Source organism: Chrysochloris asiatica, unplaced genomic scaffold (genome assembly GCF_000296735.1).
Source record: "Chrysochloris asiatica unplaced genomic scaffold, ChrAsi1.0 scaffold00003, whole genome shotgun sequence".
NCBI lineage: Eukaryota > Metazoa > Chordata > Mammalia > Afrosoricida > Chrysochloridae > Chrysochloris > Chrysochloris asiatica.
The window spans coordinates 19,285,127-19,298,998 of record NW_006408521.1 but is presented as its reverse complement, the minus strand read 5'-3'; the positions used below and the strand labels follow the sequence as shown (position 1 = coordinate 19,298,998).

Genomic DNA, 13,872 nt, shown 5'->3' with positions numbered 1-13,872 from the left:
CTAGTGACCCTGTACAGGGTTTCTGAGGCTGTAAATCTTTACGGGAGCAGAAAGCCTCATCTTTCTCTTGCGAAACAGCTGGTAGTTTCGAACTGCTGACCTTGAGGTTCGTAGCCCGACTCGTAACCACTACACTACCAGAGAGTAAGGATACTTTTTGAGGCACCCTGGTATTTGATAACATTTCAATGGTCAAAGTTCCCTATGATTTGATCAATGGAATTTTCTTCAAGGTGACTCTGCTGTTCTTTTGATATGTTCTTAATAGATTTTGATAATGTCCCTACTTCAGTGTGGTAGAATTAGCTGCTCACATTTTCTTTCATTGAATTAGTTATTTCTCTAAGGAGCCTTTAGTGAAAAATGGTAATTAGTGGACACAGTATAGGCGTTAGGGATCCTTGTTGCCTCTGGGTTGTTATTAACTCTATGAGTTTTCATTGAGTAGAGCTTGAAGGTAAGTGGTTTTTAGAAGAAAATTAAGTCAGGGATTCTGTTGATATATTATATCAACCTGAGATGGCATGGTTTATGTTTAAAATTTAATGCTTGTATCTAGGTATTCTTATCCTGAAAATCTTGGCAACTAGTGACACTAAAGTATTCTTTTCCTTTAATGCACAGTATGTATATAGTAATATTGTTGGTACTGTTATGTTGAAGCTAAGAATAAATTAAAGATTTCTTTGCAGTCTTTTTTTTACCCCCTTTAGACTATATGTTGTTAAGTGCCATCAAGTCGGTTCCGACCCATAGCGACCCTGTACAGGGTTTCCGAGGGTGTAAATCTTTACGGGAGCAGAAAGCCTCATCTTTCTTCCGCGGAGCGGCTGGTAGTTTCGAACTGCTGACCTTAGACTATATAGCAGTAGGTATATACAGTCATTGTACTTTATTTTTAAATTGCTAGAAAGAATTTGTTTCTCTGGATGGCTGTGCCACAAGCCAGACACACTGTTGTGGTTGTTACATGGCATTGAGTCGGTTCCAACTCTTAAAGACTGTGTATATGGTTTCTGAGTAGTGGCTGGTGGATTTGAACCACCAGCCTTGTGGTTAGCAGTCTAGTGCTTATCTTACAGCCGATACCAAGACTCCAGACATACTATTAGGTTTACTTTAATTTCTGTAGTAATGTCTGTGAGACCACTCTCCCCTGAAGATATGGTAGAAGTTACTTGTAAAGCCATCTCTGCCTATTGCTTTTATGTTTTGGTAATTTTTTACTTTTCTTTGAAAAGGATATGCTGGTTTCAGATGTGTTCCTATTGGATGATATTTAGTGATAATTATTTTATTTCAGTATACATAGAAAAATTGGATCTTGTTTTCGTCTATCAAAGTAAATAATTATTGGGTACTCTTCCTCTTTTTTCTTGGATCATCAGTTTTAGTCCTTATTTTATAAGGTCACGGTGTGGCACTGTGGGTTAATGCGCTAGTTTGTAAAGTTGGTTTGAACCCCAAGGTAGGTGGTTCAATCTCACCGGCCACTTCTCAAAAACCCTATACAGGGTCTCTATGGGTCGGAATCGACTTGACGGCACTTAACAATAACAACAACCATAATATATAATGGACGTGATAATGTGTTACTTTAGTGTCACGTGATTCTAAAATTTAGAGCATCTGGTTTGATTACTTAGTGTATTTCATGTAAAAGTGCTAGAATTTTAAAATGTGTTTTAATTGACCGTTTATGCTAGTACTTAAAGTAAATGCCATTATGCTATTACTACTTAAAGATAGCCATTTTAATATTAATGATAAATATTGAACAGGGTTCACCCTCCCAGATGTAATAAGTGCATGTACTTTGTGAAATGCACTTACTACTTTTTCAGTACTTCAGTCTGTATTCTCTTGTCCTCACCTCTTCCACAGTGAAGACTCACTCCCAGGGAGTCACTAAGACTCTGTGTCTAAGTAGGAACAGTAAATCCATCAAGCAAGAACTCTATATACAGTGTTGTAGAGCATGCTATAATTATTGTCGTCAGTAGTCTTTAACACTAACTTTATGAAGTTAAGAGTTTATGTTTTTTAAGAGCAAAATTGAAAGGCAATACCAAATCATATAGATCAATATTTTCACCAGTTATCGTAGCTAATATTCCTTCCCTTTTTTTGCAGGTCAGTTTTTTTGTGGAAATAAGTGTTGTGATGTAAAAGAAGGCCTGAAGAGTTGGGAAGTTAATTTTGCTTATACGGAGCATGGTGAAAAGAGAAATGCACTTGTTAAATTAAGTAAGTTGACATTAAGTGGGATATGATTGATTTCCCCTAAGCTTAACTTGTCATTTCGTATTTAAAATATACAGACTATTATATTTTAATTCAAAATTTTAAGGTGTCTTCCTTGAAGTTGCTCTTTTTCTCAGAGCTTCAAAAAATCTCAAGAATTTTTTAGTTTAAAATTTTTTTATTCTTAGCATTATAGTGACATTTCATTGAAAGAATTTTAATGCCAAGTATAAACTGGTGATTTGTAAGTATCTCTTCCCACTCTTCCCATTAATTTAAGAATATCAAATTACGTGGTTCGGATACAGAATATCAAGAGAGGTCATATGAAAATGTCAGAGTAGTGGATTTTTAGCCACATTGTTGTAGTCTAAAGAGTAAGTAAATGCAGTGTCTTTGACAGTGTCCATAAAGAAACCATTTAGGAGGGCATAACTGTTCTTATTACTGCCTTAAATATTTAGGGATATTTCCCAGAATATGGTAGTTTCCCTTAATACATATAGCAGCGTCTGTCAGGTTCTTTTTTTTTGTTGTTATTATAATTTGTTTTTAAGTAGTCTTGACATAGCTAAGGAGTCCTGGTGGCTCTGTAGAGTAAACACTGGGGTAGTGATCTCAATATTGGCAGTTCAAACCCACCAGCTGCTCTGCAGAAGAAAGATGTGGCTTTCTCTTCCTGTAAAGATTTATTGCCTTTGAAACCCTGTACACGGGGTCATTGTGAGTCAGCATTGATTCCTCAGCAGTGGAACTTAGTAGTCATCTGCTCCTTCCTGTTAATCATGTTAATGCTAACTGTTTTTGGTCCTACATAAATGCACCCTCAGGGTTTTCTGCTTACTCTAGTTGTAAGTCAAGAACTTCCCTACATGCAGCTTAACCATGGCAGTACATCTGGTTTCTTGTTGCTCCTGGAAATGTTCATGAGGAAAATTCAGTCAGTGTAAACTAAGATTAAGATGCAAGAAAAGATCAGAATTGTGGGCCTGTTTGAAAAGCTCTTTTCCATTGGAGAGCTCCATAGGGTACTTCAGAGGAAATGACTCTGCCCACTTTATTGTTGTGAGGTATCTTTGACATGAAGCACACATTAACACTGACTATTGAGCAGGGGGTTTTAGCATTGACAGCACACTTCTAATATAATATCACAATCTTTTCAGTTCTTTAAGCATTCTAATCATTGTTTTTATTATATTTGCAAATGTACTTTTTGAGGCAGAGAGATCAGATTGATTTCTTTAGATCATTTGCTGACTCTCATAGTAAAAGAATGTATGGAAAAAGAGACTGTCATAAGAGTAGCAGTGTATTCAAATTCAGCAATTCACAGTGGTGTCTTTTTTTTTTTTTTAGGGTTATGCCAAGACTGTTCCTTTAAATTAAATTTTCATCACAGGTAATATTGTCTCTTATGATGTCATTCTTGATGTTAAGTAGTCTTGGATAGAGCTGTTTACTTGCATTGGTGTCTACATGTAATCTTCGGTGGTTGCTAGTTGGTTTGGTTGTAGAGAGTAATCAAGCATTCCTGTAGGATCAGGATGGATACAGGGGGACTGGCAGTTCACTGTACAGTTTCAAATGTGAAGGTCTGTGCAGGCTCATGCATGGGTAGTAGGATTTTTTGTTTATAGTCAGTGTTCAGATAGGAGGATATGGAGTTTTAAACTTTTTGTTGTGAACTGAGTGAAGTTTATAGAGCAGGTCAGGTTTTCCAGTTTCCAATTCATACACATTTTGTGTCATCTCACTGATTGCAGTCCCCACATGGTAACACCACTTATCCCAGCTCTTTCCCGTGTTTCCAGTTTTCATTCCTTTGTCTTTTCTAACTCTTTGGGACTTTCCCCTTGTGTAAATGCTGCCCTTAGGATAATCAATCCTAAGATGTGTGAACCTCCCCTATTATTACTGTTCCCATTAAAGGCCTGTCTAAGGTGCACTGGTGGCACTGTAGGATAAGCACTGGACTGCTAACCATAGGGTCAGCAGTTCACACCCACCAGCTGCTCTGCAGGAGAAAGTTAAGACTTTCTGCTCCCATACAAATTTAATCTCAGAAATTCATGTAGGGTTGAAGTGGATTTGGTTTTTGGCTGTAGACTTGTGTGTTGTTTGATTGTGAATTGAGCCCTGGTGGGGAGATAGATCATTTCCCAACATGAAAGCCAAGTCCTCGAGGGTCCTTTCAGCCTCATTCCCCCCAGTAAGCCTGCTCTTTTTTTTGTTGTTGTTTAATGATTTTGAGTTTTGTATTACATTTTCTCCTACTCTATCCTGGACCTTTTGATGTGATCCCTTTCAGAGCAGCTGGGACATGAGGATATTCTTAGATGTTACATTATAAACCAGATCTTCATAAAGTAGTTCTTCTGTCTCATTTAAACCGGTTCACCTGTGGTTTATTGTTCTTACAAAGCATTATATATGTGAATCCGAATCTACCTGAGGGTGTGGGGGTTGACGAGGTTTAACATTCCAGATGTTAAAATCAGCCTTCTAGTGAAGTGAGTCTGAATGTATCTGCCATATTGAGTGTGTGGGTGCCATTGCCCTGCAGTTGCCATATACGGTGATAAGATCATGGCTTTTGAAATCACATAGACTTGAGTATTACTCTGAGTTGCTCCTGATGTGGCACTGTAGGATCAGCACTACACTTTGAACCACAAGTTTGGCAGTTCAAACCTACCACCTGCTCCTTGGAAATGCTTTACAGTGTTGCTTTGCTATGAGTCAGAATAGCCTCAACACTAAACACAAATAACACCCCTCTACTGATGACACTTCTTGGGCTGCTGCTTAACTGTCTATGACTCAGTGTTATCTCTAAAAAGGATACTAGAGGATTAAGTGAAAGTACATGTGAAGTAGTTTACACAGTGCCTTGTTGTTGTTGTTAAGTGACATCAAGTCGGTTCCAACTCACAGTGACCCTGTGTAGGGTTTCCAAGGAGTGACTGGTGGGTTTAAGCCACTGACCTTGAGGCTAGCAGTCCAGTGCTTAACCTCTAGCACCAAACAAGGACTCCTACACAGTGCCTGACACGTGGGAAATAAAAAGGAATCAATTTTCCAGCATTAAAGATGTTTAGACAAAGTCTCTGTGACCTGCCATGGTTGTAGTGGTCATATCCTGAATAACAGTTGAAAGGTTACATATCCTGAATAACAGTTGAAAGCCTAGTAGTGGAATTCCGTGACTTTATAAAATGTATTTATAAGCATATGAATTTAATAGTTGACTTTATTATGAAAGTGCCCTACCTAGTAATGTTACTGTTCTTAAGTGCAATTGAGTCGGTTCTGACTCTTAACAAGGATTTCCAAGGAGCAACTGGTGGTTTTGAACTCCTAACATTGGGCTTCAAACTGACCTTGCAGTCCAGTGCATTATCCTCCAGCACCACACCAGGACTCCACCTAGTAATATAGCTTTTAAATATTAAGTAATTAATAACTTTTAATTCTTAAAATTATGGAGCTCTGGTAGCGTAGTGGTTACGAATCGGGCTGTGAACCTTAAGATCAGCCGTTCGAAACTACCAGCCGCTACGCGGGAGAAAATGAGGCTTTCTACTCCCATAAGGATTTACACCCTCGGAAACCCTGTACAGGGTCGCTATGGGTCCGAACCGACTCAACAGCACTTAACAACAACAACAACAATTTTTAAAATTAGCAGGACATTTTAGATTACTTGAATAACCCAAACCTTTATTTCGTCTATCAGTGACATGTTTTGGATCTTTTTGAAATCAGACATTTTTGGACCATGATTTTTTAGCTTTATTTCAAAATTGAAATAATTGTTATGGAAGAGGCAAATGGTTGTATTGTAGCATCTGTCACTAAATTCTTACAGTGTAGAATATATGATAAACAAGTTTCTTAAAAGTAATTCTCTTAATTAATACACCAACCTAAAATATTTAGAGATTCCTTTAGAGTTTATTATGTAAATTACATTTTAAGACAAGTACTTTTACTGATTTTATTTTTTACTTTTTTGAAAAGGTCAGTTGAGAAAGTTAATTTTTGTTTTATATTGTTTGCCTAAAGGAAAAAAGAAGTCAAGCTGAAAAACAAAAAAAAGAGTGAAACCAAAAAAGATTGTGCAGCGTCGTCCCATAAAAAACCCAGAGTATCTTCTGAAGAAGAAACCTCTGAAAAAAAGGATAAAGGTAAACAGAAGTTAGGATGTATTATCTGCTCATCTTTATGAACATTAAATATAATCTGAGCTGTGTTTCAAATGTACAGTATCATTGGTGAATGTATTTAAATTTTTGTCTTGTAATAGTTGAAACTGGTTGGAAATTTAGATTTGAATATGCAGTTGACTTATAGGAACTGCATGGAGTCCCTAGTCATAATCTACTTGACAGCAATTAGTAACCTAACAGGAGCTTTAAGAACCAGGTTGGCTTTGATTCATTTTGGGCGTGAGATGTAAATAGGATTCTAATTCCTGGCTTTGTCATAGATTTGTGACCTTGGGCAAGTCATTAAACTTGAATTGTATTTTGTACGTGTATGTAGGTGTCTCCATACGCCTAATGCTTACTTAGAAGAGTCAGACAAAAACGTGAAACGCACTCTGAACACTGTAAAACAGTGCATCCTTATCCTTATAAATCAGTATGAAATTGTAACACTGATTTCAGTTATAATGACTTTCATACTAGCATTTGAACTTCTTGAAATGATATACAAACAGGCTTCAAAATTTTTCATAGAAAAATGGAATTAAAAGATAATGGAATTTTTCCACAACTTTTTTGAAGCCCCCTCGTATGTCTGTGTCCTCAGAACATAGCATAGTGCTGTGCATGTACTTAGTAAATTATTAGTCAATTAAAATCCATTAGTCAAACACTTACTTCTTCCTCAGTAGTCCTTAAGCTCTTAAGCCTTGATTTCTTCATATGTAAGAAAAGTGTCCTATTTCAGTCTTGTTTACAAGTTAATGTAAGATTGTGCTTGTAGCATTTTGCATATTGCATGGCACATAGTTATATTGAAGGTTATTTCAAGTTGCTTTTTTAGCCCGTAATAAATTTTAGCATTATTACCTTTCTTATTTTTTGTAAAAAAAAAAATTTCTTGGGGCAGGGTGACTTCTGATCTCCTATTTCACTAGAACCTTATAACTTAACTAGGCATAAACAGACCAGTCAGACTTAAAATAAGTAGAGAATACAAGATTGAATTGGACTAAGGCCACTGTTAATATAAACTTGGACAAGAGAGGGCTCCCTTGCTCCAGCTATGAAGATAATTAGATATATTTTTATATACAATTTTCTTCTTGCTTACGATATATACTATGTTCCTTATGTAGTCAATATTAAAATATTCCAGCATATATGAATAATATCACGCAAGTTTTAGCTTTGTAAAGTTGATAGATTGGGTTAGATATTGTTTTCTGTATATTGAAAAAGTATTTGAAGCAGAATGTCGTTTAGTTTCAACTTGAACCAGTTCACAACTCTAAAACTAATTTTAGTTAATAAATCTGAAAATCTCATTTGATTTTTAAGTTTTTGTTCATCCTTATGTGCTAGTAAAATATTTAAGATGTGCCTCAGAATTTTGTTTAGTTACTATATCATTTTCATGTCATATGAGGAGGCATCCAGAAAGTTTGTGAAAAATTCTATTATCTTTTAATTTCTTTTTCCTTTTCCAACCAACCCCTCTACTAGTATGTATTACTGCATATTTCATATTTATCCATATAAAAGTTTACTCAGTACCTTTAAAACAGAGGATCAAGTAACTGGATATTTAGGATCAGGTGTGATGTTGGGCTCTTCAGAGTACATATACGTGGGCATGTCGTTTCACTTATTTATTCTCTACTCAGAGAATCTTTGAGAACCGAGAATCCTGGAGATAATTCTTTTATTTAGCTTCTAAGACGTAAAGCAGAAATTTAACAAACTGCTAGGGAAACTAGGAACTATAATGTCTTCTTACCTGGGGTCACCTGGAACTAGGTTGATCTTGATATAAGTCCTTCTTGTCAGACCATTTTAATTTGATCCAAATATGATAATTAACAAATGTTCGTTAAAAAATATATATTTGGCATGGGGGAGGGGGGCAACTTCTGACCTGTGATTTTACCAGCAGGAAGAAGAGTCAAACTCAGCATCAACCCAGGGTTCAACCAGTGCAGTTGAAATCAGACATTCTTCAAGCCTTCTACCTTCTCTACCAAATCTGACACCTGTCATAACCTCCCACAGCACTCTACTCAGCTGGGTGGGATCATTCATTACAATGGCCGTACAGAACTCAGACACCATTCTCAGTTATGTAGTTTTCAGGGAAGTTCCTCCAGCAGAGACAGCCTCTTCCCAGCCATGTCTATAAACTGCTTCTCTCTGGACCTTGGCCAAGCCTGGTCTCTCCCTGCTTGAGCAGTGTTTGGAAACTCTTTTAGGGTTGCTGATAAATGCCCTAAAGCACTGCACCCTGCTATAAGGCTCAGTCTGAAGGCATTCAGCTCTAGTTCTATGTATTAGCCAACCTAGCTCTCCCAGTGAAGTGCCTTGGAGGCACCCCACTCCACAAGCCAGTTTCCTGCTTGATGGCCCTCAGCGTTACATGTTCCATGGACTGGGAAGCCCATAGCTCTGTCTTGTTCTCTGGCTCTCGGTTCTGCTGCTGCTGCTCCGCTACAGTCCTCTGGTATCACAGCTTTCTGTTGTAGATCAGGGAAGTTCAGTGCACAGGGATCTCCGAGTCCAAAACACTCCACTCCTGGCTTTTCTTTCTTGATGGTAGTAAGATCCCCTGGCCCCTTCCTGCTTCGGAGATAGCTCATTTTAAACCTAGCAGAATGGTAAATGTGACCATTCCCCTAGTTAGATTTTTCAAGTTATTAAAAAACATAATTAGCTTTGTTAACAATCATTTACAGCTGAATCATATCATCTTATCAGCATCTTCTCCCACAGTCTCTTACCCAGATCCAGCAGGAAAAAAAAAAAGTTTTTTGGTGGGTGTTACAAAGACTATGGATAGAAGAGCCATATGAAGTAATTCACTGTACTGTCGTGCTTAATAGATCAACACATTTGAATGGTTGGCCAGTTCTCCTCATAATACTCTCTGCTTTCCTGTTTTCTTCCTATCTCTCTGGCCTCTTTTGACTTCAGTTCATCCTCAGTCTGATCCTTAGATATTGGAGTTCCTCAGGACACTTACCTAGAACTTCTCTTCAGTTTACTATCATTTTTTTTTTTTTTTAATCAGATAAATTAATGGATAGATGGATGGGCAAATGGATTGCTAAGTGACTAGCTGACATGGACCCATTTGCTTTGAGATGCATGGTGGTGGTGGTAGTGTACTGTGGAGTCGGTTCCGACTCACAGCAACCTTGCATAGGGTTTCTGAGGCTGTAAATATTTACGGGAGCAGAACGCGTCATCTTTCTCCCATGGAACGACTGGTAGTTTCGAACTGTTGACCTTGAGGTTAGCAGCCTGACTTGTATAGTTAAGTAGATTGTCTTAGAAAGTTCAAAGTCATACATCTTTCACTACTGCCTTTCCCAAAGGTCACCTCATCCTTCAGGCTTCAGCGTAAGTCAGTTTCTTGGGAAGACTCTCCCTGACTGCTTTTGTCCCATTTCAGACAAGGGATGGTCTCAATTACACATTTCTGTAGCACCTTGTACCATTCTCTTTTCTCCAATTCCTTCTAGAGTGCATGCTCTACCTCGTAGGCATTCAGTTATGTCGGGTAAGTTAGTGGATCAGTGAATTCAACCGCAGTTTCTCAAAGGTGCATTGATTGTCAGAGACCATCTCTGGAATCATGACTCAAAAGATACACTACAGGCCTCCCAGAGTACACCTAACATCATTTTGACCTATTTACCTTTGGATATTTTGGAAACAGTTATCATGTTCCCCATAAAAAAAGGGTGGCAGAAAAAAGTACATTTCTTCTGTTGCCACCTGAAGATAAGCTATTTTTTTAATTTATTCTCTGACCATTTAGCATCTGATCATTGTTGTTAAGTGCCATGGAATTAGTTCCGACTCATAGCAACCCTATATAGCTAGTAGGGATAGGGAACGCCTGGTGTACGGGCTGTGTAAGGCCAGTGAGATAAATCATTTGGTCTGGCCCTGCCAAGACAACTGCAGTTCCAGCCATCATATTAGGGGTGAGTTAATTAAATGACTGAGCAAATATAGCAGGTCAACTTATATTTAAGTTGATAATTTTGTATGGCCTGTGAATGATATTGTAAATTTTGGCAGAAAAAAGATCGTCCCACCCCCACCCCTGGGCTGTATAGGGTTTCCAGGGAGTGGCTGGTGGGTTTGAACCACCAACCTTGTGGGTAGCAGGCTGATGTTTATCCTGCAATACTACGTCAGAGCATTTGCTGCTGTCCAAGTCTTGGCTGTCATACAGGCTTTTCTCTAGTTCTCATACCCTCTTCAACAAAAGCAATTGCTGTTGATTTCAAGTCAGTTTTTGATTGATGATCCTGTGTGTGTGTCACAGTAGATTTTGGCACCTTATGGTTTTCAGTGGCTGATTTTTCAGAAGTAGATCACTAGGCCTTTCTTCTAAGGTGTACCGGGTAAACGCAAACCTTCTAGCGTTTAGTTATCTGCCTAGCAATTGAGTTGACAACAGTGCAAACAGGGACTCTCACTCTTAAGGAGGCTTTTCATGATCAAACCTTGGCTTACTAGACTTCTTACCCAGGAAGGGGGGGGAATTGTTCTTTTGTTTTGTTTCAACAACCTTCAGAACATTTTTCCTTGAGGTCTTATTGCAGGAGGCTCTGCACAGTTATAATAATTTTTTTTAATCCGTTAGATCTCCAGTGCTTTTCTCTTTATGTTTTTCTTGCTGATAACCATTGTAAATCTAAAAGGGTTTTTTAAAATAACATAATTGTGTATCTGGTTATCTGGTTACTAAGAATTAATTCTCACCTGTATAATATTGGAGTGCTATGAAAACCCTTATTCGTAAACTATATTCACGTGTAAATAACTTCATAGATAAGATAGTGTTGGTACTACTGTTTCAATTTGTACACACGGGTTTATTCCAGACAAAACATATTTAAGCATGTGTCTGCGACCAGTAGATGGTCTTAGTCTCATTAGGCTTCTGAGGGGATGTACTAACCAGTTAACTTCTAGGTCGAGAGGTCAGCTCAGAGTATTATGATGGTTATTTTTGGGGATGCCCAATCTTAGTAGAATTTTCAAAGTACACAGGACAGTCATGGGGGCTTACTAAGAAAAAGTTTTAAGAAAATTGAAAACTGCTTTAGTGAGAAAAAGGCCAGGAAAGTTGCACCAAGAAACTTTTTTCCACTATGGCAATGTATCTACTCATTCTTTGAGAATTTTGTTGGGAAACTTTACCCCATCTACCTACAGCCATGGTCTTACTCTGCAGGCTTCTTTTTGCTCCCCAAACTCAAAGAATATTGAAAAGAAACACAATCTGAATCCCTCAAGAATGCCAGAACTGTCCTGTTGATGTGGTCAGTTGAAGAGCACAGAATTCTTTGGGAAGGGTTACTGTTGTTTGGTGACATCAAGTCAGTTCTGACTCGTAGTGCCCCTGTGCACAATAGAACGAAATATTGTCCGGTTCTGCGCTATCCCCACAATTGTTGTTGCACTTCAGCCCCTTGCTGCTGCCACTGTGCCGATCCGTCTCATTGTGGGTCTTTACCAAGCATGATGTCCTTCTCTAGGGACTGATCCCTCTTGATAACCTGTACAAAGTAGGAAAGATGAAGTCTTACCATCCTGCATTTTAAGGAACATTCTATCCTGTCTGTACTTCTTCCAAGACAGATTTGTTTATTCTTCTGGCAGGTCATGGTACTTTCAGCATTCTAACACCATAACTCAAATGCATCAATTTTTCTAGTCTTCCTTATTCACTGTTCAACTTTCACATACATAACGGTGGTGGTTATGTGCCTGTGGAGTTGTTCTGACTCATAACGACCCTGTACAGGGTTTCCAAGCCTGTAAATCTTTACGGGAGCTGAAAGCCTCATCTTTCTCCCGCGGAGTAGCTGGTAGTTTCAAACTGCTGACCTTGTGGTTCGCAGACAGTTTCGTAACCACTACCCTGCCAGAGCTCCTTTCACATGCATATGAGACTATTGAAAATACCATGGCTTGGGGTTAAGCACACTTCAGTCCTCAAACTGATCATCTTTGCAGCAGATTTGCCTAATGCAGCACGTATTTTTATTTCTTGACTGCTGCTTCCATGAGTGTTGATAGTGGATCCAAGCAAAATGAAATCTTGGACAGCTTCAGAATTTTCACCATTTATCATGATGCTCCGGTGGTGAAGATTTTTGTTTTCTTTACATTGAGGTAAAACTGAAGACTGTGGCCTTTGATCTTCATTATTAAGTTTTTTTATGCCCTCTTTGTCTCCAGCAAGCAAGGTTATATCATCTGCATATGTCAAGTTGTTAATGAGTCTTCCTCCAATCCTGGTGCCACTTCCTTCTTCATACATTCCAGTTTCTTGGATTATTTGTTCATCTTACAGATTGAATAAGTATGGTCAAAGAATGCAACCCTGGCACATACTTGCCTGATTCTATATCCCCTTGTTCTGTTCTAACATTTGCCTCTTGGTCTATGTACTGACGCCTCATGAGCACAATGAAGTATTAAGGAATATCCATTCTTTGTAATGTTATCCATAGTCTGTCATCCACACAAGGTTAGAGAGATGGAAACACTGCCTTCAGAAGTGTAGAGACTTACATGGTCTATACATGTCTATAGATATGTCAAGAAACAGCTTTATATTTTGGTGTTTTTGTTTAATGAAGATTTCTATGATTTTGTAGGAATCTTTTTTACTTACTATCCTATTGTCCCTAATCTGTGAGGTTCTTTTTAGCAACAGGTGAATTTTTACAGGAACTTAGTATTTCTTAAGCTATGTACTAGATATTCCACGCCACACAAGAGAGTGTAAGATAATGATTCCTGCCTAAAAGAACCTAAGTTTGTAATTGGAAGGGCAACAAGACTTAGAAACATGATGTTGTTGTTGTTAAGTGCCGTCGAGTCAGTTTCATCTCATTGTGACCCTGTATAGGGTTTCTAAGAGTGGCTGGGGGGTAGGAACTACTGACCATGTGGTTCGCAGTCCAGTGCTTATCCTTTAACACCACACCAAGACTCCTAGATATATAATGTTGCTAAGTGCCGTTGAGTCAGTTCCATCTCATAGCGATCCTGTATAGGGTTTCTGAGGAGCGACTGGTGAGTTTGAACTGCCAACATTGCAGTTCAAATTGATCTTGTGGTCGAGCACTTATCCTATAGCAGCACCACACCAGGACTCTTAAGATAGATGAGAAAATTAGTACTTGTGTTATAAAATTATAGGCAAACAATGTTGGAGAAAAACTATAGCAACAATGGTTGTTTAACAGCAAGATGATTCTAAATAGTACTGTTTCCTTTCTAGGACATTCATCCTCCAAGAAGTCAGCAGACTCTATAAATAGTAAGTATTGCATTTTAATTTAATTAAAAAAATGTATAAGTTCAAGTTATTTGGAATTAGGTTTTCTAT

The 13,872-nt window shown here is 38.1% G+C and overlaps 1 protein-coding gene across 1 annotated transcript in view; it reads left to right on the top strand.

The window, feature by feature from the left end:
* Positions 1-13,872, top strand: part of FRA10AC1 (fragile site, folic acid type, rare, fra(10)(q23.3) or fra(10)(q24.2) candidate 1) — a 48,103-nt gene that overhangs the window by 15,290 nt on the left and 18,941 nt on the right. The window contains exons 8-11 of the mRNA XM_006831152.1: positions 2,134-2,247; positions 3,604-3,646; positions 6,313-6,434; positions 13,765-13,803. Of these exons, the coding sequence (XP_006831215.1) occupies positions 2,134-2,247; positions 3,604-3,646; positions 6,313-6,434; positions 13,765-13,803 (318 nt within the window). The remainder of the gene's footprint in view (positions 1-2,133; positions 2,248-3,603; positions 3,647-6,312; positions 6,435-13,764; positions 13,804-13,872) is intronic.